The sequence below is a fragment of the Heterodontus francisci genome, chromosome 8 (genome assembly GCF_036365525.1).
Source record: "Heterodontus francisci isolate sHetFra1 chromosome 8, sHetFra1.hap1, whole genome shotgun sequence".
Taxonomy (NCBI): Eukaryota; Metazoa; Chordata; class Chondrichthyes; order Heterodontiformes; family Heterodontidae; genus Heterodontus; species Heterodontus francisci.
The window spans coordinates 51,116,140-51,142,188 of record NC_090378.1 but is presented as its reverse complement, the minus strand read 5'-3'; the positions used below and the strand labels follow the sequence as shown (position 1 = coordinate 51,142,188).

The following is a 26,049-nucleotide window of genomic DNA, read 5'->3' as shown; positions in this document are numbered from 1 at the left end:
TTGTGAGGCAAATGCAGAGAGGCTTCAGGGTGATTTAGACAAGCTGGGTGAGTGGGCAAATGCATGGCAGATGCAGTATAATGTGGATAAATGTGAGGTTATCCACTTTGGTAGCAAAAACAGGAAGGCACATTATTATCTGAACGGCTATAAACTGAGAGAGGGGAATATGCAGCGAGACCTGGGTGTTCTCGTCCACCAGTCGCTGAAGGTAAGAATGCAGGTCCAACAGATGGTAAAAAAGACAAATGGTATGTTGGCCTTCATAGCGAGAGGATTCGAGTACAGGAGCAGGGATGTCTTGCTGCAATTATACAGGGCCTTGGTGAGGCCACACCTGGAATATGGTGTGCAGTTTTGGTCTCCTTATCTGAGGAAGGATGTTCTTGCTATAGAGGGAGTGCAGTGAAGGTTTACCAGACTGATTCCTGGGATGGCGGGACTGATGTATGAGGAGAGATTGAGTCGGTTAGGATTATATTCGCTGGAGTTCAGAAGAGTAAGGGGGGATCTCATAGAAACCTATAAAATTCTAACAGGACTTGACAGGGTAGATGCAGGAAGGATGTTTCCGATGGTAGGGGAGTTCAGAACCAGGGGTCATAGTCTAAGGATACGGTGTAAACCTTTCAGGACTGAGATGAGGAGAAATTTCTTCACCCAGAGAGTGGTGAGCCTGTGGAATTCGTTACCACAGAAAGCAGTTGAGGCCAAAACATAGTATGTTTTCAAGAAGAAGTTAGATATAGCTCTTGGGTCTAAAGGGATCAAAGGATATGGGGCGAAAGCAGGAACAGGTTACTCAGTTGGATGATCAGCTAGGATCATAATAAATGGTGGAGCAGGCACGAAGGGCCGAATGGCCTACTCCTGCTCCTATTTTCTATGTTTCTATAAGGTGGCTTGGAAAAACACATTAAAAGATTTGACGGTAGACAGGCAATGGCTAGTATTTAAGGAAGGATTACACCGTTTACATCAAATTCACATTCCTCGAAGACACAAAAACCCAACATAAAAGGTGAATCAACCGTGGCTAACAAAAGAAGTTAAGGATTACATTCGGTCAAAGGAAGTGGCTTATAAGGTCGCCAGAAAAAGTGGCAAGCCCAAAGATTGGGAACAATTTGGAGTCCAACAAAGGAGGACTGAGAAACTGATAAAGTGAAAAGGGGTTATAAATGTAAGCTAGCTAGTAACATAAAGGTGGACTGTAAAAGCTTCTTAGGTATGTGAAAAGGAAATGATTAGCAAGGACGAATGTGGGTTCATTGCAGGCGGAGACAGGAGAGTTTGTGCTGGAGAATGAGGAAATGGCGGAAAGACTAAACAATTACTTTGTTTCTGTCTTCATGCAGGATGACACAGAAAATCTCCACGAATTACTAGGGAACCAAGGTACTTGTAAAAATGAGCAACTGAAAGTAATTAGTATTAATAAAAGGGGTAGTACTCAAAAAAATTAATTGGATTGAAAGTTAATAAATCCCCTAGACCAGATGAGCTACATCCCAGAGTATTGAAGGAGGTAGCTATAGAGATAATGGATACATTGGTGGTTATCTTACAAAATTCAATAGATTCTGGAAGGGTTCCTGCAGACTAGAAAGTAGCAAATGTAACCCCACTATTTAAGGGGGAAGCGAGAGAAAAAACAGGGAACTACAGACCTGTTAGATTCTAACATTTTCCCTACTACTGACGTCAAACTGTTATAAAGGATGAGATAAATGGACACTTGGAAAATAAGGATAGGATTGATCAGAGTCAACATGGATTTGTGAAAAGGAGATTATGTTTGACAAACCTGTTGGAGTTTTTTTTGAGGATGTTACTTGTAGCATAGATAAAGGAGAACCAGTGGATGTGGTGTATTTGGATTTTCAGAAGGCTTTTGATAAAGTCCCACACAGGAGGTTAGGAAACAAAATTAGAGCACATGGGATTGGAGGTAATATACTGCAATAGATTGAGAATTGGTTAACAGACAGAAAGTAGAGAGTAGGAATAAATGGGTCATTCTCAGGAGGCAGGCTGTTACTAGTGGGGTACTGCAAGGATCAGTGCTTGGGCCACAGCTGTTTATAATTTAAATAAATGATTTGGATATGGGGACCAATTGTAATATTTCCAAATTTGATGACACAAAACGAGGAAGGAATGTAAGTTGTGAGAAGGATGCAAGGAGGCTTCAAGGGGAGTTGGACAGGCTATGTGAATGGGCAAGAACATGGCAGATGGAACATTGTGATGAAAATCACACCTGCCAAATGGAAACACATTAATTTTTGTCATATGGGACACTACTTGAAACTTTTTTACTGCAAAGAACTTGTTTAAAAAAACAGAACTGAGCAGCTGAAAACATGGTTATAGATTTGCATTCTGAGAGACATGAATGGAGAGACAATGGGGGTGCTTGTTAATTTAATTAACAAGATTGGTCTGGACAATAGTGATGATCAAAAGACACCAACAGCTTTTGACTTTATAAGAGAAAAAACTCCACCCCCCACGAGTATGTCTGGGAGGCTCTGAGATCCAACAACCCTCCCAGAAGTTGCTGTTTCAAACAAAGAGATGGTCATGTGACCTTCCTGCTGGTAAGACTGGGGCTTTTTAAAAAAAATTGTGCCACAGAAAGGAACAGACTGCAATGTGAAAACCAAGGAGAAGATCTCTCTCTCTCACTCCAGCGAAGTCCTAGGAAAACCACAGTGGCAGCTTCTACGCTTCAAGATGACAGGCAACGCCTCTCTTCGGTCTTCTGGTACCAGAGAAGCAAGCTTGAAATTGTGCACTGAAGCCCAGTGAGGACTCCAAGGCCTTAACTTCAATTGAGGACATTGTATCAAGGACATTACCACCCAGTAACTGAATTCCATTATTTACAAACTCTACTTCAACACCCACCCTCCCAATTCTTTCTTCCCCTCTGTTTCTATTTGTTGTGTGCACCTCTTGTATGCATGCAAGCCTGGTTGTGTCATGAATTTTAGTAATTTTAACCGGGTTAGAGTGAGAAGGCTAATAAACTTACATCTGTCTTGTTTAAAGCTAAGAAAACATGTTTGATTGGTTTATTTGCAATTACAATTAGAGTGCAGTGTGCAAAGGCTCACCAAAGTGGTAAAGCTAAAATCACTGTGTCTTAAAAAATAAACCTTGCTATGGCCAAACCAGGAAAGGGACAAGAGGGGAGACTGAGACCCCTTCCTCACCCAGTCATAAACAAATACAATGTGAATAAGTAAGAAGTGATCTATTTTGGTGGGGAAAAAAGGCAGAGTATTTGTTAAATGGTGAGAAGTTGGGAAGCATTGATGTCCAAAGAGACCTGGGTGTTCTTGTTCATGAGTCACTAAAAGCTAGTATGCAGGTGCAGCAAGCAATTAAGATAGCAAAAGATATGTTGCCTTCATTGCAAGGGGATTTGAGTATAAGGGTAAAGATGTATTGCTTCAATTGTATAAAGCCTTGGTGAGACCGCATCTGGAACATTGTGTACAGTTTTGGTCTCCTTATCGAAGGAAGGATATACTTGCCATAGAGGGAGTGCAATGGAGGTTCACCAGACTAATCCCTGGGATGGTGGAATTGTCTTATGAGGAGAGATTGCAGAAACTGGGGCTGTATTCTCTAGAGTTTCAAAAAATGAGAGGTGATCTCATTGAAACTTACAACATTCTTACAGGGCGTGACAGGGTAGATGTGGATAGGATGTGTCCTCTGGCTGGTGAGTCTAGAACAAGGGGGCACAGTCTCAGAATAAGGGACAGGCCATTTAAGACAGAGATGAGGAGGAATTTCTTTACTCAGAGGGCAGTGCAAGCTCAAATCACTGAGCATGTTCAAGACAGAAATCAATAGATTTCTGAATAATAACGACATCAAGGGATATTGAGATAGTGGGGGAAAAATGGCGTAGAGGTAGATGATCAGCTATGATCTGTTTGAATGGCGGAGTAGGCTTGATGGGCCTACCTACTCCTGCTCCTATTTCTTATGATCCAATGATCCTAAATGATCTACCAAATATTTAAATAGCAAAAATTATAAAATTTGGGAACAGTTTTAAAGCTAAGTATATTCTGGTCAACAAAATAAATACTAGTCCCCTCTCCTTTTTGGCCTAATTTCTTGCCAAAGGGTGGTGAGCAGCTTGATACAAAGTCTATACCATTGATGCATTAATTGCTGGGAACTGCATAGGAGCAATCTGAACTGACTCACCATCTCCTTTTGGAGAAGACTCTCTCAACATCATCTTGGCAGACACTTTTTAATAATGGGCTAATTTTTTTTTATTATTCTTTCATGGGATGCGAGTGTCACTGGCAAGGTCAGCATTTGTTGCCCATCCCTAATTGCCCTTGAAAAGGTGGTGGTGAGCTGCCTTCTTGACCTGCTGCAGTTTTAAGGAAGTTTCTAAGAACGACTTAGAGGTAACCATATATGCAAGTCCAATACGGTGCTGGAAGTCTGGAAACAGCATGACACTGGAGATGAAGTACTCTCAGAATAAGCAATCTTGTTCCTCAACAAAAACAGAAGAGTTTTTGGAGAAAATATATAAACATAATCTTATCAAAGTGCCCCATGGTAACAGAAACCAAAATGTGTTACTTTTTAAAAATATATCTTAATTCCTTTCAAGAACAAACACTTGTTTTGAAACCCAGTCTGACAGACAAACAGTGATCAGCTAAACAATACCAATCTTTAGAACAAAAGACAAATTAGGATGACCAGAATTGATGACGAGGACTACAAAAAACATGACCATCTGGGTTTCCTTAGTTTGACTGTTTCAATTGCAAAGGGCGTTTAGATGCATTGCAGGCTAGGTTTAAAATGTTTAAATTGAATTGATTTTCTTCATTAGAATCAAGCAACCATTCTCCAACAGCCTGGCCAAATGGGATTACTGAAATGCTCTTGCAGATGTAATCCTTAACATTATCAACCAAAATATTACAGTTCCAAAATACTTTGTCCCCTTCAACTAAGTATTGTGGCAGTGAACAAAATATCTTGTCTCCAAATGAATATACAGACTTTTAACCTTCATTTTGAGGTATAATTTTAAGTCAGCAATTAAACAAAACGCTCTAAATTTGTTAACAGCACACTAATGCAAGACTTAAGTAACATCAGTCACTAACTGTGCAAAATATAATGGGGGTGAAATTTGCCATGATAATAGTGAATCAGTTGTCCATTTTACACTTCACTTGTTTTATTTTCCCACTGAATTCAATAGAAAATGGACAGAGTGTAAAATGGGCTAACAATTCATTATCATTCGTTTTACCTTACTGCCAAAGGTTGATTTCACCCCCAGTACATTCTACCTATCTACAAATTAGGTAAGATCAGAAGTACGCTGTAAAACTCAAGCTTAAAAAAGTAATTACCTTGCATTTAATATCTTTTTTAATCAAATGATTTTCTCCTTTGTAGCTGAAGATCACATGAACCTTCTTAGTTCCTGGTCCGCAAATATCTGGACCTGAGGAATGTAATGACTTAAGACCTTACTACTGAGTTCTTAAATAAATTATAAACGTTTAGAAGTATGGCTGTTTATTTCATTAATTTAAACATTATCATTGCCCTTACTGAAACTGTGGAAAAGATCAACAGAAAAATCTGCTCCATAAAGAGCTTTCAAAGACTGGGCATCCATCCTAAAGTCCCAAGATGTTTTAACATGGACCACAATGTAGCTCTCTGTTTAGTTCACTGTCATACTTACAGTTTTTATTCTATCCTCAGATGTGCTTTGTATTTTCGCTTTCTTAGAATTATTTTAATTACTGTAGAATGAGTTGTATTAAAAACTAAAAAGCTTTCATGAATGCAACTGCCTAATGTGCATAAATGACAGTTATATGGCTTGATAGTTGAAATTCATACTTAAAGAAGGAATGCAGGGTGCAAGTTTCACACTTTTATTGGCCCTGATTGTTCTATTTCAGATAGCCAGTGTCAATATTGCTTCTTTTCCTCCTTTCTTATATATTCAATCTTTCCTAAAAAATATTATAACACACTTTATTTTTGTTTATATTTAATACTGCTGCTTTTCCTTTGATACTTTGGTCAAGCTAACACCTTGTTTCATTACACACTTCTATAAGCTTTTATTTACAGAAACACACATTGCAAACATGTACCTCCAAACCCAAGCACCACAGTTTCAGTCTGCTCCTTTCTGTATGAGCACAAGTGAATCCCCACCACCTGAATACAATTAAACTCTCAATATACAATTAACACTGATTTTCACATTCTGGAATATGCTAATGATTGTCAGAAAATTTCAACACCAATCAAATTGGGCATGAATCTTGCATACAATGTAAGCATAACTTTCCGATTATGCTGTCACAGGAAATAACAGCCTCAAGTTGTGGGGAAAGCCAATACTATAAAAATACCAATAAACACTCACCACCAAACTTCTGCAAACTAAACAGACTCAGATTTGGTAATGTTGGATTAATACAAAATTGAATATAGTGAAAAAAAACTCCCTTATTATTTTTTCCAAACTGCTCTTTAAAAAAATCTTTTCTGCCTCTTCCTTCTCATTCACCTTCCCAAAAAGGAAATGTTCTGATGAAGGGCGTCTAATTTATTTTCATACAATAGTTCCACTCATGTTTGAGCTTAAGGTGACATATTAAATGGTACCATTTTGAAGACTGGGAATGAGCAGGAGAGTGGATGATTTGGACAGCACAGGGACAATGTGCTGAATGGCCTCCATTTGTGCTGTATGATTCTAACTCTATGACTGAATGATACTGAAAAGCAATCGCAGGCAAGGGAGCCACCATACCATCGGGGGCTTGCCTTTTGGGCATGCAGCTTGTAAAAATATGAACATTTGCAATATATTTGTATCTTTGAATTTGACTTTTGCTTTGGAAACAAGGATAAGCATTTTAAGTGCACAAAATATTTATATACAACTACAGAACTTTCAAAATTGGTTCACATGAGTTGTAAATTGGTGCTGAAAGTGATGATTTGTTTTAAATTCAGGAAAACAGTAGAAGAGAAACTGAATGATGCAACTAATGTATAATCTGTCCTTTCTTCTCTGGGTGTTGGATTCACATGTAATTCACTGTTAAAAGTCTCCCCTCTACCAAATCTAAGGATCTTAACTAGAATGAATCAGCAGCTTCAATCGAGAATATAGTGAACCTAAGTCCAGTCATAACATTTTCAATAATTTACTTTTGACATGCAAGTGGAAAGGATACAAGATGCTTATTAGATTGTACATTCCACATAACAGATTATTGCATAAGTAGTTGCAGGAGTGGGGCAGTGGTTAGCACCGCAGCCTCACAGCTCCAGTGACCTGGGTTCGGTTCTGGGTACTACCTGTGCGGAGTTTGCAAGTTCTCCCTGTGACCGCGTGGGTTTCTGCCAGGTATTCCGGGTTTCCTCCCACAGCCAAAGACTTGCAGGTTGATAGGTAAATTGGCCATTGTAAATTGCCCCTTGTGTAGGAAGGTGTAGGAGAATGGTGGGGATGTGGTAGGGAATATAGGATTAATGTAGGATTAGTATAAATGGGTGGTTGTTGGTCGGCACAGACTTGGTGGGCCGAAAGGCCCGTTTCAGTGCTGTATCTCTCTATGACTCTAATTAGGTGTCAACTGGTAGCACTCTCACCTCTGAATCAGAAGGTTGTGTGTTCAAGTCCCACTTCAAGACTTGAGCACACAAATGAAGGTTAACACTCCAGTGCAGTACCAAGGGAATGCTGCATTGTCAGAGGTGCCGGCTTTCAGATGAGACATCAAATCAAGGCCCCATCTGCCCTCTCAGATGGATGTAAAAGATCCCATGACATTATTTTGAAGAAGAGCATGGGAGTTACCCCTGGTGTCCTGGCCAATATTTATCCCTCAATCAACATCAAAAACAGATTATCTGGTTATTATCACATTGCTGTTTGTGGGAGCTTGCTATGCACAAATAGATGTAGCATTTCCTACATTACCACAGTGACAATATTTCAAAAGTACTTCATTCTCTGTAAAGCACTTTGGAATAACCTGTGGTCATAAAAGGTGCTATATAAATGCAAGACTTTCTTTTTCTTTTAATCAAGGTGTTATCATTCAGCACTTCATAGGATATGCCTGTCCTCTGCAGCATGTGCAACATAAACTTTATAGAATCGATGCATCTTAATAAAGCATATTATCATGAAAACCCGATATGCCAAATGGAAAATATTAATTTAATTGGCTGGAATCTTACATTAGACGTTTAATGAAAAAATCCTACGTTAACTTTCAAAAAACCGGCAGCCAAGATGGCCACTACAATTTACATTTGAAACACCATAAAATTAAACTGGAGATGAAAAGTCTCACCAAGCCCAGCCAGAACAATGGCTTGCTCTCAGTGACTGAATTACCTGGAAAGCCTTTATCAACACGGTCGTCAAGGTCATCGACACCCATTGACTTTGAAAGAGTTAACCCCCTCCAAGTATGACTCAAAATCTTGAGGTACGTAGCACCCTGAATCTCAGAGATGATTCCATAAAAAACCTCATAAAAACAAAGGGGTTTGAAAGAGCCATGGGACTGCCTGCGCAGCTCTGAAGAAACTGTAAGATTTGTCACACAGACAGCAGAAACTGAAAAATCATCAACGCAGCGGACTCTCTCCCTCTCCCCAGAAAATATCAAGAGAAGATTCGGATGTGACCGGCAACAACCCCCCAGCCCACACCCAAGCCTACAGACCAATACAGCTAGGCACCAGGGGAAGAGAAACCACTCCCTTCTGCCTTCAGGATCCCTGAGCAAAGCAAGCCAACCATGCACGTGGCCCAGCAAGGACTTCAGGACTACAATTTCAGCTGAGGACTAGTGGACTCACATGCTGGATTTAAATTCCATTTATTCCAGACTTTAATCCAACCACCAAATCTGTTTCCCTGTGTAATCTATTTGTGTTATGTGAGACTCTCGTGTGCGTGAATGTGTGGCATACTTTTAGTATTTTAAACCAGGTTAGAGTGATAATAAACTTACTCTTTGCTGTTTAAACTCAATAAAAACCTATCTGGTTGGTTCTTTTGCAATCACATTAGAGAAACAGGAACAAACACTGACTGTGGTGGTAAGCTCAACCACTGTGTTCAAAAAGGATAAACCCTGTTGCGGTCAAATCGGAGAAGGGGCGAAAGGGGAGTCCGAGACCCCCTCCTCACCTGGCTGTAATAATATTTATATTCTTGATGAATTTTTAACTTTTTTTTTTAAAGAGTTTTATTTTTTTACAAAAAGGACAAAGGGTCAGGGTAAAACATCGACAGAGATACGCAAAATATTACTTGAGGATTATGCTGCTTTGTTGAGTGCGAGTGCATGTTTTCCTTCATATTGGGCCACCTCATCCCCCATTGTATTCCTGCAGTGGAGTTTCCTAGCTATCAATCACATATCATTTTCCCACACCGGTTGTGTTTTGATTCTGAGGGAGGCATTCTCTTGCGTGAATGATGCGGTAGTTGTTAATATAAAGCAACGCATTTGATATGTTGATGGGGTTAGATGAAGAAGGATGGGAGGAGACTTGTGTGGAACATAAACACCAGCTTGGACCTGTTGGGCCAAATGACCTCTCTGTGCTGAAAATACTTTTTATACCACTAATCTTGCCTTGTCTAAATTCCTGAGAACAGAAATGAAGTGTATATCTTAAAGTCTTTTAGAGAGCAGGCCTTAAAAACTTTACAAGGACTTCGAAATCAAACAGCGGCTCCAGAACACCCGTTACATTGGGGTGAGTTTTCTCTATTGGCCTTAACTTTAAGTGCACCATCCATAAAGTGGGAATGCAGGAAATGGAGTTCACTGCTATAGGAAATAAAGCGGGTGCAGGTGCTCAAGCATGTTATGCAGTAGAGAAGAGAATCTTACTCTGCATGCACATGTGCTAAAGCTGTTCTGGGAGCAATTGATGCAGACTCTGGATGCTAAAAAGTAGAAGCATCTTGGCTTCCAAGTACTGTCAGCCCTTATTTTCTAAGCAAAAGGAATCAACAATATTAACTAAAAAGTAGAACAGTTAATGCTGATCTCCAGTCACTACTTACCAAACATTATATAATAAGGAGAATTTCCAGACATATCTTCTTGGTTGAGATCAGCAGGAAAGAGCTTGATGTATCCTCCACCACAGTCAATATTTTGTTCATGTTTTACAGTGAACTGTATGACTAAAGTTTGTCCTTCATTGTTGAATTGTTCAAATTTAATTGATCTTGCATAGAACTTTGCATCCTGACTTGTCTGGATGCCTGGGGGGAGAAATAAAGTATATACTTTCACATTCTTTGGAGAGCAGACTGAAAATTTACTACAAGGACTTCTAACTCAAATCGCCACTCCAAGACAGCTACCACACTGGGGTGAGTTTTATTGATTGATCTTACTATCTGAGGGAGCACATGAAAAGTTGGGGAGCGAGGTGGGGAGGGGGCCGGAAACAAACAGGTCATGTGACTGTATACAGGTCAGCCATATAAACTAACTCCAAAATGAAGACTGGAGGTACAGAATTTCGGGCAGTTATCATTCTCTCTTTAAAAAAATGAGTTAGGAACAAAGGAACATGGGAACATAGGAGCAGGAGTAGGCCATTCAGCCCACCGAGCCTGTTCCACTATTCAATATGATCTTGGCTGATCATCCACTTCAATGCTTTTTTCCCCAAACTATTCCCATATCCCTTTATGTCAGTGGCATTTAGAAATCTGTCAATCTCTACTTTAAACATACTCAATGACTGAGCTTCCACAGCCCTCTGGGGTACAGAGTTCCAAAGATTCACAACCCTCTGAGTAAAGAAATTTCTCCTCATCTCTGTCCTAAGTGGCTTCCCCCTTATTTTGAAATTGTGTCCCCTGGTTCTAGACTCCTCAGCTAGGAAATACCTTACCTCCATCTACACTGTCTATCCCGTTCAGTATTTTGTAGGTTTCAATGAGATCACCTCTCATTCTTCGAAACTCTAGAGAATACAGGCCCAGTTTCCTCAATCTCTCTTCATAGGACAGTCCTGCCATCCCAGGAACAAGTCTGCTGAACCTTCGCTGCACTCCCTCTATGGCAATAAAATCCTTTCTAAGGTAAGGGACCAAAAGTGCACAGAGTACTCCAGGTGCAGTCTAACCAAGGTTCTATACCATTGAAGCAAGACTTCACTACTCCAGTACACAAATCCTCTTGCGATAAAAGCTAACATACCACTAGCCTTCTTAATTGCTTGCTGCACCTGCATGTTAGCTTTCAGTGACTTATTGACAAGGACACCAAGATCCCTTTGTACATCTACACTTTCTAATCTCTCATCGTTTAAGAAATACTCTGTATATCTGTTCCTCCTACCAAAATGGAAAACCTTACATTTTTTCATATTATATTCCAGCTGCCACGTTCTTGCCCACTCACCAAGTCTGTCCAAATCCCTTTGAAGCCGCTTTGCATCTTCCTCACAACACACATTCTGTGTCATCCGCGAACTTGGAAATATAACATTTGGTCCCCACACCCAAATCATTGATAATATATTGTGAACAGCTGGGGCCCAAGTACTGATCCTTGCGATACCCCACTAGTCACAGCCTACCAACGCAAGAATGACCCGTTTATTCCTACTCTCTGTTTTCTGCCTGTTAACCAATCCTTAATCCATGCCAGTATATTACCTCCTATCCCACATGCTTTAATTTTGCTAACCAACCTCCTGTGGGGGACTTTATCTAAAACATTCTGAAAATCCAAGTATACTATGTCCATTGACTCCCCTTTATCAATTCCGATAGTAACATCCTCAAAAAACTCCTAACAGGTTCGTCAAACATGATTTCCCATTCATAAATCCATGCTGATTTCTTTCTTTCTTTCTTTCTTTTGGGCCTCCTTATCTCGAGAGACAATGGATACGCGCCTTATGCCCAGATTATTATGCAAGTGTCCATTTATCACATCCTTTAGAATAGATTCTAGTATTTCCCTACTACTCATGTAAGGCTAACAGGTCTGTAGTTCCCTGTTTTCTCTCTCCCTTCCTTCTTAAATAGTGGAGTGACATTTGCTACCTTCCAATCTGCAGGAAACGTTCCAGAATCTATTAAATTTTGGAAGATGATCACCAATGCATCCACTATCTCCATAGCTACCTCTTTCAACACTCTGGGATGTAGAATATCAGGTCCTGGGGACTTACCAACCTTCAGCCCCATTAATTTCTCCAATACAACCTTTTCACTAATACTAATTTCCTTCAATTCCTCATTCTCCCTAGTCCTTTGGATCTCTAATTCTGGGAGATTTCTTGTATCTTCCTCAATGAACACAGACACCAAGTAATCATTCAGCTTCTCTGCCATTTCTCTGTTCCCCATTATAAATTCTCCTGACTCTGCCTGTAATGGACCCACAATTGTCTTAGCCAAACACTTCCTTTTTACATACCTATAGAAACTTTTGCAGTCCGTTTTTATGTTTTTTGCTAGCTTACATTCATATTCTATTCTCCCTTTCTTTATCAGTTTCTTGGTCCTTCTTTGCTGTATTCTAAAGTCCTCCCAATCCTCAGGATTACTTCTATTTCTGGCGACTTTATATGCCTTTTCCTTTAATCTTATAGAATCCTTAATTTCCTTTGTTAGCCATGATTGACTGCCTTTACTTTTGGGTTTTTTGTGCCTTGAAGGAATATATAGTTGCTGTAAATTATGTAATATTTCTTTAAACACTATCCATCGTCTATGCACTTTCATATCTTTTAATGTATTTTCCCAATCCACCTCAGCCAATTTTCCCCTCATACCTTCATAATTTCCTTTGGTCAAATTTAACACCCCGGCTTCAGAATGAACTACCTCACTTTCAAACATCATGTAAAAGTCTATCATATTATGATCACTCATCCCTAAAGGTTCTTAGTTTAGTTTAGTTTAATGATACAGCACTGAAACAGGCCCTTCGGCCCACCGAGTCTGTGCCAACCATCAACCACCCATTTATACTAATCCTACACTAATTCCATATTCCTACCACATCCCCACCTGTCCCTATATTCCCCTATCACCTACCTATACTAGTGGCAATTGCTAATGGCCAATTTACCTATCAACTTGCAAGTCTTTGGCATGTGGGAGGAAACTGGAGCACCCGGAGAAAACCCACGCAGACACAGGGAGAACTTGCAAACTCCACACAGGCAGTACCCAGAATTGAACCCGGGTCGCTGGAGCTGTGAGGCTGCGGTGCTAACCACTGCGCCACTGTGCCGCCCTCTTGTACAAGGTTATTAATTAGCCCTTTCTCATTACGTACTAAATCTAAAATAGCCTATTCTCTAGTCAGTTCCTCAGCATACTGCTCTAGAAAACCATCCATAACATACTCCAGAAACTCGTCCTCCACAGCATTAGTGCTCATTAGGTTTACCCAGTCTATGTGCAGATCGAAGTGACCCATAATTACTGTATTACCCATGCTTCTCTAATCTCCTCATAAATATCATGCCCAACACTATCACTACTGTTTGGTGGCCTATAAACAACTCCTACCAATGTTTGCTGCCCCTTGCTGTTTCTTAGTTTTTGTGTAGGAATTTTGTGATCGATGTTACTAATGAAAAACTTAATATTTCAGATCTTAGACAAGTTGTTGCCTCCTAGGTGTTAGGGCAAGGAACATTTCAGAAGAGTAGGAAAAGTTAAGGAAGGAGCAGGCAACAGTCAATGTGATCCATGTGGGAGCTAAGGATATAGGAAAGACATGACATTTTGCAAAAGGAATTTAGGAAGCAGGCTTTGGAGCAGAATTACTACCCCTACCATATGCTAGAAGAAGGAAGGATGGAAAATTAGAGAACTCAACATGTGGCTAAAGGAGTGATACCAGGAAAAAGCTTTCTCTTTGTGGTACACTGGCACCATTTCTAGGGAATATGGAGCTATTCCAAAAGGATACACTACATCTGAAGAGTAAGGGATGAACTGGCAAAATTAATAAATAGGGAAGTGAAGAATCATTTAAACTAGGAAAGAAAGGGGCAAGGGAAATAAAAGGCATTATAAAGAGCAAGCAGAGAAATTGGAAAAAGACAAGATTTACATACAAATAAAAAATTAACAACATGCAGAATGAATAAAGAAAGTTCAAGAGGAAAAAAATCAAATTGATCAGTTATAAGCAAGAAGAAAAGAGATAACGGAACAAGATGTTTTATTATCAAAGTATCAAGAGAAAAGCAGCAGTATTACTAATTTTTTTTCTAGGAGAAACTAAATATATAAGAAAGGAAAAAAAAAAAGAGGCAATACTGATGAGGGAAGGAGAGCTAGAAACAGAGTTAATATGGGTAGAGACCAAAGATTTAACCAAGGATTGTTGCACAAGTAGGATTGTACTACACATACCCTCATTGTAGGGAGGGAAAGGAGAATAGAAGAGGAAACCTATCAACAGATCAGGGAGATAGATTAATATACATTAATTGCTTGTCCTATTTTCATTGTTTACCTTTGTCCTTCTCAGAATCACCATAAAATTTTCCAGCATTGAGTCTGAATTTACCATAGTCAGACATGTGTTTTGATTCTATCCATCTGCTTTCCCAACCACCTGAAAAGAAAAAATTGGAAATGCATCACAAAGCTTATTAAAGAACAAGTATATATTATTGCATGATCAAGATAAAAGCTCTGAAACTAGACAACAGCTGTTACAAGTTAAACTTGAACACTATAATACATTTCCTTTTCTGATATTGAAATTCCCGATGGATAAAACTAGACCTGGGTTAAGAACAGTTCAACTGGCCTAAGAGTGAATACTGTTAGAAACATGTCTGTCCAGAAAGCCAAATGCTTTACTGTTGCAATCAGACTATTTGACAATGGCACCTCTCCATCCTTTTAAAAGGTAAACTGTGCTGTCATCCTTAAATTAACTAATTTTAGTAGCAATTTCATTTTAAATTCAAGTATTAATCAAAGATTAGGGCTTGCATTTTATGAGTCCCCTGGCATTCCCAACAGTGCGACCGGAAGTTGGCAGAACTTCCGCTTCTGCCATTTTTACTGTATTGCACACAATTTTGTATGCAAATCAATGGTGCGGCGACGGGCACGGGAGACACGTGTGATCATGCAGTGGGGACGGACTTTCAATGGTGGAACCCGCCATCACTCGGTCAAGCCATTATGTGTTTCAGGCCTCAAGGAGCAGCAGACCCTATGGTACTTAAGTGTTTTCAGAGTTACTGCAATTAAATCTTTTTACTTAGTTTTAACTGCTTTTTACTTCCTTAATTTTTCAAGCTCAACACCAACTCATCATTTTTTTTTTCACTACAGCAAGAGCAATGAAAAATGTCAGCCAGGAGGCAGTGTCCCGCCCCACAGTTCAGTAATGTCTCCCTACAGGTTCTACTCCAGGCCGTCAGGGAAAGACGGGAGGTCCTCTTCCCTGCAGCTGGAGTTAGAAGATCCTCCCGCCTGACCAAGGCAGCCTGGATGGAGGTAGCAGAGGAGGTCTCGAACTGTGCGGTGATGCGGCGAACATGGGTTCAGTATCGCAAATGTATCAATGACTTGCTCAGATCGGCGAGGGTAAGTGGTCTTGGTGAAGCTGTTCCATTGTTCTTCTCTCTGGCTCCATCTCTTTAAGGCAGAGGGCAGACAAGGGATGCAGTGGAATTACTGAGCAGCCTTGATGCCATACATTTACTGATTAATTTTGCGCACAATGATTGGCATTGTTGATGTGCTTGGATCTGTCGTGCGAAAGCCAGTCCTGAATGAGGGATGTCGAAGCATGTATACAATGGTTATGATGCATCTTTTGATGTCTTAAATCTGCACGGTCTTCTCCTGCGGGATAAATGCACCCACAACCAGCGCAAGGGGGCAAAGGCAGGTGGAGGTGTCCCTGACATTAGGGTGCAGACACCGGCTGAGTAGGAGGTGACAGAAATAGTGAGAGAGGAGGGAGGCAGGGCAATCACAGATGGTGAGGCTCAAGGAGTAATGATGAAGTGTCATCTTCAGTCTTGCAGCCATATGTGCACACCAAAAGGAAAGTGTGCGAACTCATGTTCAGCTCATGCCTAATGTGCCTCTGTTTGTGTCTCCACTGCAGGTGCCCATATTTCAGTGGCGAAGCACAGCGAGGCACAAGACTCGTCCTCTGGAGAGGAAGATGCCAATGCCCCAGAGGGTGCACCGTCACCTGCCTTTTCTTCCACCTCCGCCAGCGCAGATACATCCACACCGTCCGCGGGTGGGGGTGGGTGGGGGGGGGGGGAAGATTAAGATTAGAATTTGGTCACAAACTGCTGGTCATGACTCAGGTACGTCCCAGCAGCTGAGGGAGCATGTGCCAGCTGGGTCCCCTGACAATTGGAGGACAGTTGGGAACCAGGCCCCTGCTAGCCCCACGCTCATTATGATCCTCCGTTTGCTGCTACGAGAAGTCTGCTGGATGTGCAGCAAAGCCATGTGGAAAAATATGTCCACGATACCCGATGTCATGTGTGATTTTGTACATGCTGTGAAGGAGTCCATGCAAGCTATGACGTCTGTCATGTTCCAGGCATATAAGCATATGGCTTCCTCAGTCGAGAATTTGGCGAGCTCTGTGATGAATCTGGTTCAGCACAGCACTCCATCGCTGGAGCCATGGGCACCATGCAGCAAAGTCTAAGCGAAAAGGGGGAGCAGGAGCCTGGACCTCCCTCTGGGTGCTCCTTCCCCTCAGGGAGACAGGCAGGTGCCATCATGCACTCAGATGGAGGACGAGCATGTGTTGTCCTGCCCTGGGGCCATCCTCTCAGGATACCCCCAGGATAAGCGGCTTCACATCCTCCTCCCCCCTCACCCCCTCAATTGACCCCCTTACCTGCAGTAGATGATCACACGGGGGATACTCAAGCACCAGTGCTGCAGACTCCCAGCAGGATGGCGTCCTCAAGGCCCCGTTCCTCCAGAGGACGCCCACCACGGTCATCCACAGCAACTGGGCAGTGCACTGAACAGACTGTCTTTACCTCAGCTGCTAACATCAGGGTAGCACGTGGACGTAGTGGTAGAAAACGTAAAAAAAAATTGAGCTGAAGGTGGCAGAGGTGTTGTAAATATTATGCACATATTTTTGTAGTTTAAATATATATTTCTTTTCTTTGATATTTGATGCACTCTTGTAAATCATTTGCTTTGTTTCAGTTGAAAAGGAAAATGTTTATTGGAGGCCTATGGCTGGAACGTATTGATGCTTGCAATGCATTTCTGAAAGTGTTCAGTGCCCTTTTATCTTTGACATTTGAGCCTTCAGTCTTCAATGATGGCTGTTTGTCGTTTGAAGGTTTTGCACTTTTTTCCTTACCAACATGCCTTACATTTGTAGTTCTGCAGTCACCACCTTAATTTCCTTGCATTGGTGTATTTTTAGTTGCATCATAACCTAGAGAACATTTGATCTGCTGGTCAAAAGGTGCCGCAACATTGTAGCTTCCTATGTGTGCAGGCTAATGCCAGATGCAGGTCAATATTTCCATGGAACGCAAGTTGGTTTTAACGAAGTTGATAGCATACAAGCTATTTGGCACATCTCCACTGCAGGTTCACATGCTGTTGTCAGAAGAGCCCTTCTTTTTTATTACAGCAATGAATAAGACCTCAGGCATATGTGAACAAATTTGGAAAAAAAAATTTATTCCCCCAATATTCCATTATGAAGTGCTTTAATGTTGGCTGAAACGTGCAAATAGTAGGTTCCCCCTAATGTCCGTGGCCCTTAATATCCATAATGGCATCATTTGCATTGCTGTCCTCCTCCTCACTCTCTTCATAGTCATCCTCATCAGAGGATGTTCCTCTGTCTGCAGAATGTAACTGTGTCTAATTGCCAGGTTGTGCAATGCACAACAGACAATTATTTGTGAGACCCTCTGTGGCGCATACTGAAGAGCCCTCCAGACCGGTCAAAGCAGCAGAAGCGCAATTTCAACATGCCAATTAGGTGTTCGATGATAGCTTTGGTGGATGCGTGAGCAGCATTGTATCACTCTTCAGCAGCGTATTGGGGATGGCGCACTGGTGTCATCAACCATGTCCAAAGTGGGTAACACTTGTCACCCAGGATCCAACTGTCAACTTTGGCTGGTTCTTCAAAAGTTCCTGGAAGCTGTGAGTTCTTAAAATTGTATTAGTCATGACAGCTCCCTGGGAAACGAGCACAAACCTGTATGATTCTTCTCCTGTGGTCGCAAACCAGTTGTACGTTCAAACAGTGGAAGCCTTTGTGATTCACAAATGCAGCAGGCTGGTCCCAGGGAGCTCTAATGGCCACATGAGTGCAGTCAATCACCCCTTGCACTCTAGGAAAGCCAGCGATGGCGCTGAAGACGGCAGACCTTGCTGCCTGGCTGTCCTCATCTACAGGTAAGTAGATGAAATCATTGGCATGACGAAATAGGGCATTGATCACCTATTCGAAACATGTATGGGTCGCAGACTATGATAGGCTGCTTGTTGTCCGTTGATCTCTGGAAGGCACCACGAGCAAAAACTTGAGTGCAGCCGTCACCTTGAGGGCAACTGGCATGGGATTCCCACCAAACCCAAGCGGTTACAGGTCATGCTGCAGGATCCTATAAATTTCTGTGACCATTTCACGTGACATCCTTAAGTGTCTCTGGCATTGCCTCTCCAACATTTGAAGGTAATTTGTCCTTGCTCTGAGGTGCGATGACATGCCAGTGCCTGTCTTCGAAAATGCCATTCCTGGATGTTATCATTTGCAGAATCTCATCTTTCTTGGTCTGCCTGTTGCTCGTGTTCAGGCATCATGCATTGAGGGAAAAGAGCCCTCCTTCCTGTGGTAGTAGACAAATTGGGTGTATGATACACATGTCATTGCAACTTTGCAAATAATGAAATGAGCAAAGCGTTCCAATGCAGCCTTCTGTTGCAGTCAGCTGAACCATTGAGGCAATGAGCAGTTCACTTATGTGCCTTAAAATTGCAGCCAACAGGAAATCCCACCCACCATCATTGGTCTCCTCCCACTCGACTTGCAATCCTTGAATGGCCATGTGGTTTGCATTATCGTTCAAGAAAATGGTGTGTGTACAATTTAAGGCAAATTTCCCCACCTTCCAACCTCCTCCTGTCACTTTCCAGCCTGGACTCATCATCCTTGACCCACCCAATGTAACCTTAAACCTTCCCTCTGTTACCATTGAACCACCCCCAGTCATCTTGGACAGTGTCGCAATCAATTTATTCATGCCATCCCTCCCCCGTTCCTTCCTCTGTTACCACCCAGATGCCGACTCTGACCCTTGATCCAACTAAAATCCACCTTAATATTATTGCCGAGTTCTGTTCCCCTCCCTATGATGCTATAGAATACCCAACCATAAGTCTCAACCTTCCCTCCCACTACAGAATCCAATTGCCCCCATTGACTGTGATCGTTCCCTCTGCCAGCCAATACCCTGAATTCGTCCCATAGGTCCCTGACGTTGACAGCACTCATCCCTCGCTTTAGGCCCCTCATGATCATCTGTTGACTGAAATGCTCAAATCAATCCACCACCCCTGCAGCTGCCTACAGTCAGCTTCAGCAGCAATAGCAACCACTGCACACCCTGGACACTCCACTCCTCCCTCCCCTGCTCCTCCATGCAATGATACCCCACCCTTTGTCCTCCCAGATTATCTTCCCCTGCTCCTTCAAGCACCCAATAAGCCCACCCTTTGTCCTCCCTGCGTATCCTCCCCTGCTCTATCATGCACCCAATACCCCACCCTTTGTCTTCTCCGCGTACTGTCCCCTGCTCTGCCATGCACACTCCCCCATCCCTTCGCTGCCATCCCGAGAAGAATCGCCCTTGCTGATGCCGAGCCTGGAGCCAAACATCCATTCCAATGTTGGCCTTCCTTGTGCTAATAAGTGCAAGACATGAAACCACTGACCTCAGACACAACTGCACAAAGCCGAATGGTGCAAGCCCCTTTAAACAAACGTGATCCAGGTGGCACGGGAATACCGCTCGCCGGTAACTTAATCTGGCGGGGCGGTGGGGGGGGGGGGGGGGGGGCGGGGGTGGGGGGAAGAGGGTGGGGGGGGTTTGACTTAATTTGAACTAAGTGTAGGGTAATGAGTATTCATGCTATGGAAAATAATGCAAAGCTGCAATCCGCTACTGTGCGTAGTGAACCTCGCCGCCGCAAGCACACTGTTGACTTACTTGTGATCAAAAATTCCACCATCGGAACTCTGAAAAAACAACTCACGCCTAATTAAATCACACCTCACGCCACCAAAGCTGCTCTTGCAGGGTCCATAAAATTCCCTCTAGATGTTTCATCTACTAAAGTAAATACCCATTTTGCATTACAACCTTTGATTCTAATCTACAGTCCTTCTCTTTGCATTACCCATTAATAACTTCAAATGCCATCCATTAAAATTGTGGTATTGGTGGTGAGTGACAGGGTGAAGACAGAAAATAAGAAATCATACGAAACAGCACAGAAGGAGGCTCTTTGGTAGAGCTATCCAATTAAACCCACTCACTTGCTCTTTCCCCCATAGCCCTGTGTTTTTTTCCCTTCAAGTATTTATCCATTTCTTTTTAGAATGTTACAATCGAATCTACTTCCACCACCCTATCAGGCAATGCATTCCAGATCATAACTCGCTGTGTTAACAAAATGTGTCCTCACATTGGCAAAAGAACCAGAGGCAATCACTTTAAATCAGTGTCCTCTGATTACTGACCCTTCTGTCACTGGAAACAGTTTCCCTTTATTCACTCGATCAAAACCCTTCAAGATTTTTAACATCTTTATCAAATTTCCTCTTAACTTTCTCTGCAGTAAGGAGGACAACCACAGATTTTCCAGTTTCTCCACATAACTGAAGTCCTTCATCCCTGGTACCATTCTAGTAAATCTCTTCTGTATCCTCCCCAATGTCTTGATATCCTTCCTAAATTATGGTGCCCAGATTGATCACAATACTCCAGCTGAAGCCAAACCAGTGTTTTATAAAGATTTAGCACAACCTCCTTGCCAAGAGTGCCATATGCTTTTTTAAATAGCCTTCTCAACATGTCCTGCTTGCTTCAAAGATTTGTGTACATGCACGCCCAGGTCTCTCTGTTCCTGCACTCCCTTTTAAATTGTACCATTTAAATTCTATTGTCTTGCCTCATTCTTCCTTTATAAATTCATTCATGTGATGTGGATGTTGCTGGCAAGGCCATCATTTAATGCCTATCCCTAATTGTCCTCGAGAAGGTGGTGCTGAGCCGCCTTCTTGAACCGCTACAGTCCATATGGTGAAAGCACTCCCACAGTGTTGTTAGATAGGGAGTTTCAGGATTTTGACCCAGCAATAATGGAATGATGATGTATTTCCAAGTTCGGGTGGTGTGAGATTTGGCGGGGATCTTGCAAGCATTGGTGTTTCCGTGCATCTGCTGTCCTTGAACTTCTAGGCGGTAGGTCGCATATTTTGTAGGTGCTGGCAAACAGTCTTGGCAAGTTTCTTGACTGCAATCATTCAAGCAAGTGGAGAGTATTCCATCACACTCCTGACTCGTGCCTTGTAGATGGTGGAAAGGCTTTGGGGAGTCGGGAGGTGAGTCACTCACTGCACAATGCTCAGCTTCTGATCTGCTCTTATAGCCATAGTATTTGTGTGGCTGGCTAAGATAAGTTCTGGTCAATGCTGACCCCCCAGGATTTTGATGGTGAGGGATTTGGCGATGGTAATACTGTTGAATACCAAGGCGAGACAGTTAGACTCTCTCTTGTTGGAGATGGTTATCGCCTGGCACTTGTGTGGTACGAATGTTACCTGCCATATATCGGTCCAAGTGTTGCCGCATACAGGCATGGACCATTTCATTATCTTAAGGAATTGCAAATGGAACTAAATGCTGTGAAATCATCAGCAAACATTGTTAATTGTCTATAAATTATATTAAATTGTATCCAGGTGGTGGACATTGGGGGATTCACTTGTGCCCCTATAAATAGAAACAGACAGAAACTGTGGTTGTTGGGTTAGGAAGTGCATACTTGTAATGTGTATCTCTGTAAATAAATGCTTATAGAAGTGAGGAAAGTCTCCTGTTCTATCTTCACCACCTGGCTTTTCTAGATTATGGAGGGAAGGTCATTGATGAAGCAATTGAAAAAGATGGTTGGGCCTCAGACACTCCCCTGAGGAACTCCTGCAGCAATGCCCTGGGGCTGAGATGATTGGCTTCCAACAACCACAACCATCTTCCTTTGTGCTAGGAATGACTCCAGCAAGTGGAGAGCTTTATCCCTATTTCCTATTTACTTAAATTTTACTAAGGCTCATCGATTCCACACTTGGGAAATACTACCTTGAAGTCAAGGGCAGCCACTCTTACCTTATTTCTGGAATTCAGCTCTTTATTCATGTTTGGATCAAGTGTTCCCACAACCAACAGTTCAGATCAAAGCACTACGGTTCTGCCACATCCAGTCATGAATGGTGGTGGACAATTAATGACAGGAGGAGGCTCCATGAACATCCCCATCCTCAACGATGGCAGAGCCCAGCATGAAAGTACAAAAGACAAGGCTGAAGTGTTTGCAACCATCTTCAGCCAGGAGTGCCAAATGGATGACTGATCTCAACCTCCTCCTGAGGTTTCTACGATCATAGAAGCCAGTCTTCAGCCAATTTGATTCATTCCACATATCAAGAAAAGTTTCACCACACTGTATTCTTCTTTGGCCTCCTTGTCTCGAGAGACAATGGGTAAGCGCAAAGAGGTGGTCAGTGGTTTGTGGAGTGGCTATAAAGGCCAATTCTAGAGTGACAGACTTTTCCACAGGCTCTGCAGATAAAATTGGTTGTCGGGGCTGTTACACAGTTGGCTCTCTCCTTACACTTCTGTCTTTTTTTGTGCCAAATGCTAAGTCTCTTCGACTTGCCACTCTTCAGCCCCGCCTTTCTGGCTGTCCGCCAGCTCTGGTGATCACTGGCAACTGACTCCCACGACTTGTGGTCAATGTCACAGGACTTCAACTCGCGTTTGCAGACATCTTTAAAGCGGAGACATGGATGGCCGGTGGGTCTGATACCAATGACGAGCTCGCTGTACAATGCGTCCTTGGGGATCCTGCCATCTTCCATGCGGCTCACATGGCCAAGCCATCTCAAGCGCCGCTGGCTCAGTCGGGTGTATACGCTGGGGATGTTGGCCGCCTCGAGGACTTGTGTGTTGGAGATACGGTCCTGCCACCTGATGCAAAGGATTCTTCGGAGGCAGTGAAGATGGAATGAGTTGAGACATCGCTCTTGGCTGACATACGTTGTCCAGGCCTCACTGCCGTAGAGCAAGGTACTGAGGACACAGGCTTGAAACATTCGGACTTTTGTGTTCCATGTCAGTGGTCATTTTACCACACTCTCTTGGCCAGTCTGGACATAGCAGCAGACGTCTTTCCCATGCGCTTGTTGATTTCTGCATCGAGAGACAGGTTACTGGTGATAGTTGAGCCTAGGTAGGTGAACTCTCGAACCACTTCCAGAGCGTGGTCGCTGATATTGATGGATGGAGCATTTCTGACATCCTGTCCCATGATGTTCATTTTCTTGAGGCTGATGGTTAGGCCAAATTTGTTGCAGGCAGCCACAATCCTGTCAATGAGTCTCTGCAGACACTCTTCTGTGTGGGATGTTAATGCAGCATCATCAGCAAAGAGGAGTTCCCTGATGAGGACTTTCCATACTTTGGTCTTCGCTCCAAGACGGGCAAGGTTGAACAACTTGCCATCTGACCTTGTGTGGAGGAAAATTCCTTCTTCTGAAGACTTGAACGCATGTGAGAGCAGCAGGGAGAAGAAAATCCCAAACAGTGTAGGTGCGAGGTGCTGTTTAACGCCACTCAGGATAGGAAAGGGGTCTGATGAGGCACCGCTTTGCTGAATTGTGCCTTTCATATTGTCATGGAATGAGGTGATGATACTTGGTAGCTTTGGTGGACATCCAATCTTTGCTAGTAGTCTGAAGAGACCACATCTGCTGACGAGGTCAAAGGCTTTGGTGAGATCTATGAAAGCAACATAGAGGGGCATCTGTTGTTCGCGGTATTTCTCCTGTAGCTGGCGAAGGGAGAACAGCATGTCAATGGTCAATCTCTCTGCTCGAAAGCCGCACTGTACCTCAGGGTAGACACGCTCAGCCAGCTTCTGGAGTCTGTTTAAAACGACTCGAGCAAAGACTTTCCCCACTATGCTGAGCAGGGAGATTCCGCGGTAGTTGTTGCAGTCACCGCGGTCACCCTTGTTCTTATAGAGGGTGATGATATTGGCATCGCGCATGTCCTGTGGTACTGCTCCCTCATCCCAGCACAGGCAAAGCGTTCATGGAGTGCTGAGAGTATGGCAGGCTTGGCACTCTTGATTATTTCAGGGGTTTCAGGAGTTTCATCACACAGTACACAGTAAGTGATAAAGACCCCAACATTCCGGCAGTAGTACTGAAGACTTGTGCTCCAGAACCAGCTACGCCCCTAGCCAAGCTGTTCCAGTACAGCTACACTGGCACTGTACACTGGCATCTACCCGGCAATGTGGAAAATTACCCAGGTATGTCCTGTACACAAAAAGCAGGAAAAATCCAACCTGGCCAATTACCGCCCTATCAGTCTACTCTTGATCATCAGCAAAGTGATGGAAGGGGTCGTTGTCAGTGCTATCAAGCGGCCCTGGCTCAGCAATAACCTGTTCATGGAAGCTCAGTTTGGGTTCCACCAGGGCCACTCAGTTCCTGACCTCATTACAGCCTAGGTCCAAACATGGACAAAAGAGCTGAACTCAAGAGGTGAGGTGAGATACTGTCGTTGAAATCAAGGCAGTATTTGACCAAGTATGGGATCAAGGAGCCCTAGCAAAATTGGAGTCAATGAGAATCAGGGGGAAAACTCTCCGCTGGTTGCAGTCATACCTAGTACAAAGGAAAATGGTTGTGGTTGTTGGAGGTCAATCATTTCAGACCCAGGATATTACTGCAGGTGTTCGTCAGGGTTGTGTCCTAGGCCCAACCATCTTCAGCTGCTTCATCAATGACCTTCCCTCCACCTTAAGGTCACAAGTAGGGATGTTCGCTGATGATTATACAATGGTCAGCACCATTCACGACTCCTCAGATACTGAAGCAGCCCATGTTCATATGCAGTATGACCTGGACAACATCCAGGCTTGGGCTGATAAGTGGTAAGTAACATTCTCACCACACAAGTGCCAGGCAATGACCATCTCAAACAAGAGAGAATCTAACCATCTCCCCTTGATGTTCAAGGGCATTATCATCGCTGAATCCCCCTCTATCAACATCCTGGGGGTCACCATTGACCAGAAACTCAACTGGACCGGCCACAGAAATGATGTGGCTACAAGGGCAGGTCGGAGGCTGGGATTTCTGCGGCAACTAACTCACCTTCCATCTCTGCAATGCCTGTCCACCATCTACAAGGCAGTCAGGAATGTGATGAAATACTCTCCAATTGCCTGGATGGGTGGAGCTCCAACAATAATCAAGAAGCTCATCAGCACTTGATTGGCACCCGATCCACCACCTTCAACATTCACCTGCTCCACCAGTGACGCACAGTGGCAGCAGTGTGTACCATATACAAGATGCACTGCAGCAACTTACCAAGCCTCCTTCGACAACACCTTCATACCCGCAACCTCTCCCGCCTAGAAGGACAAAGGTTGCAGATGCATGGGAACACCACCACCTGCAAGTTCCCCTGCAAGTCACACACCATCCTGACCTGGAACTTTATCACTGTTCCTTCACTGTCGTTGGGTCAAAATCCTGGAACTCCCTTCCGAACAGCATTGTTGGTGCACCTACACCCCAAGGACTGCAGCGATTCAAGAAGGCAGCTCACCACCACCCTCTGAAGGGCAATTAGGGATGG

The 26,049-nt window shown here is 43.0% G+C and overlaps 1 protein-coding gene across 2 annotated transcripts in view; it reads right to left on the bottom strand.

The window, feature by feature from the left end:
* The window catches only part of LOC137372828 (calreticulin-like), a 58,695-nt gene that overhangs the window by 14,864 nt on the left and 17,782 nt on the right, over nucleotides 1-26,049 (bottom strand). For both annotated transcript variants that reach the window (XM_068037144.1, XM_068037143.1), the window contains 3 exons: nucleotides 14,586-14,687; nucleotides 10,142-10,345; nucleotides 5,418-5,512 (listed from right to left, as the gene is read on the bottom strand). In XM_068037144.1, the coding sequence (XP_067893245.1) occupies nucleotides 5,418-5,512; nucleotides 10,142-10,345; nucleotides 14,586-14,687 (401 nt within the window). The remainder of the gene's footprint in view (nucleotides 1-5,417; nucleotides 5,513-10,141; nucleotides 10,346-14,585; nucleotides 14,688-26,049) is intronic.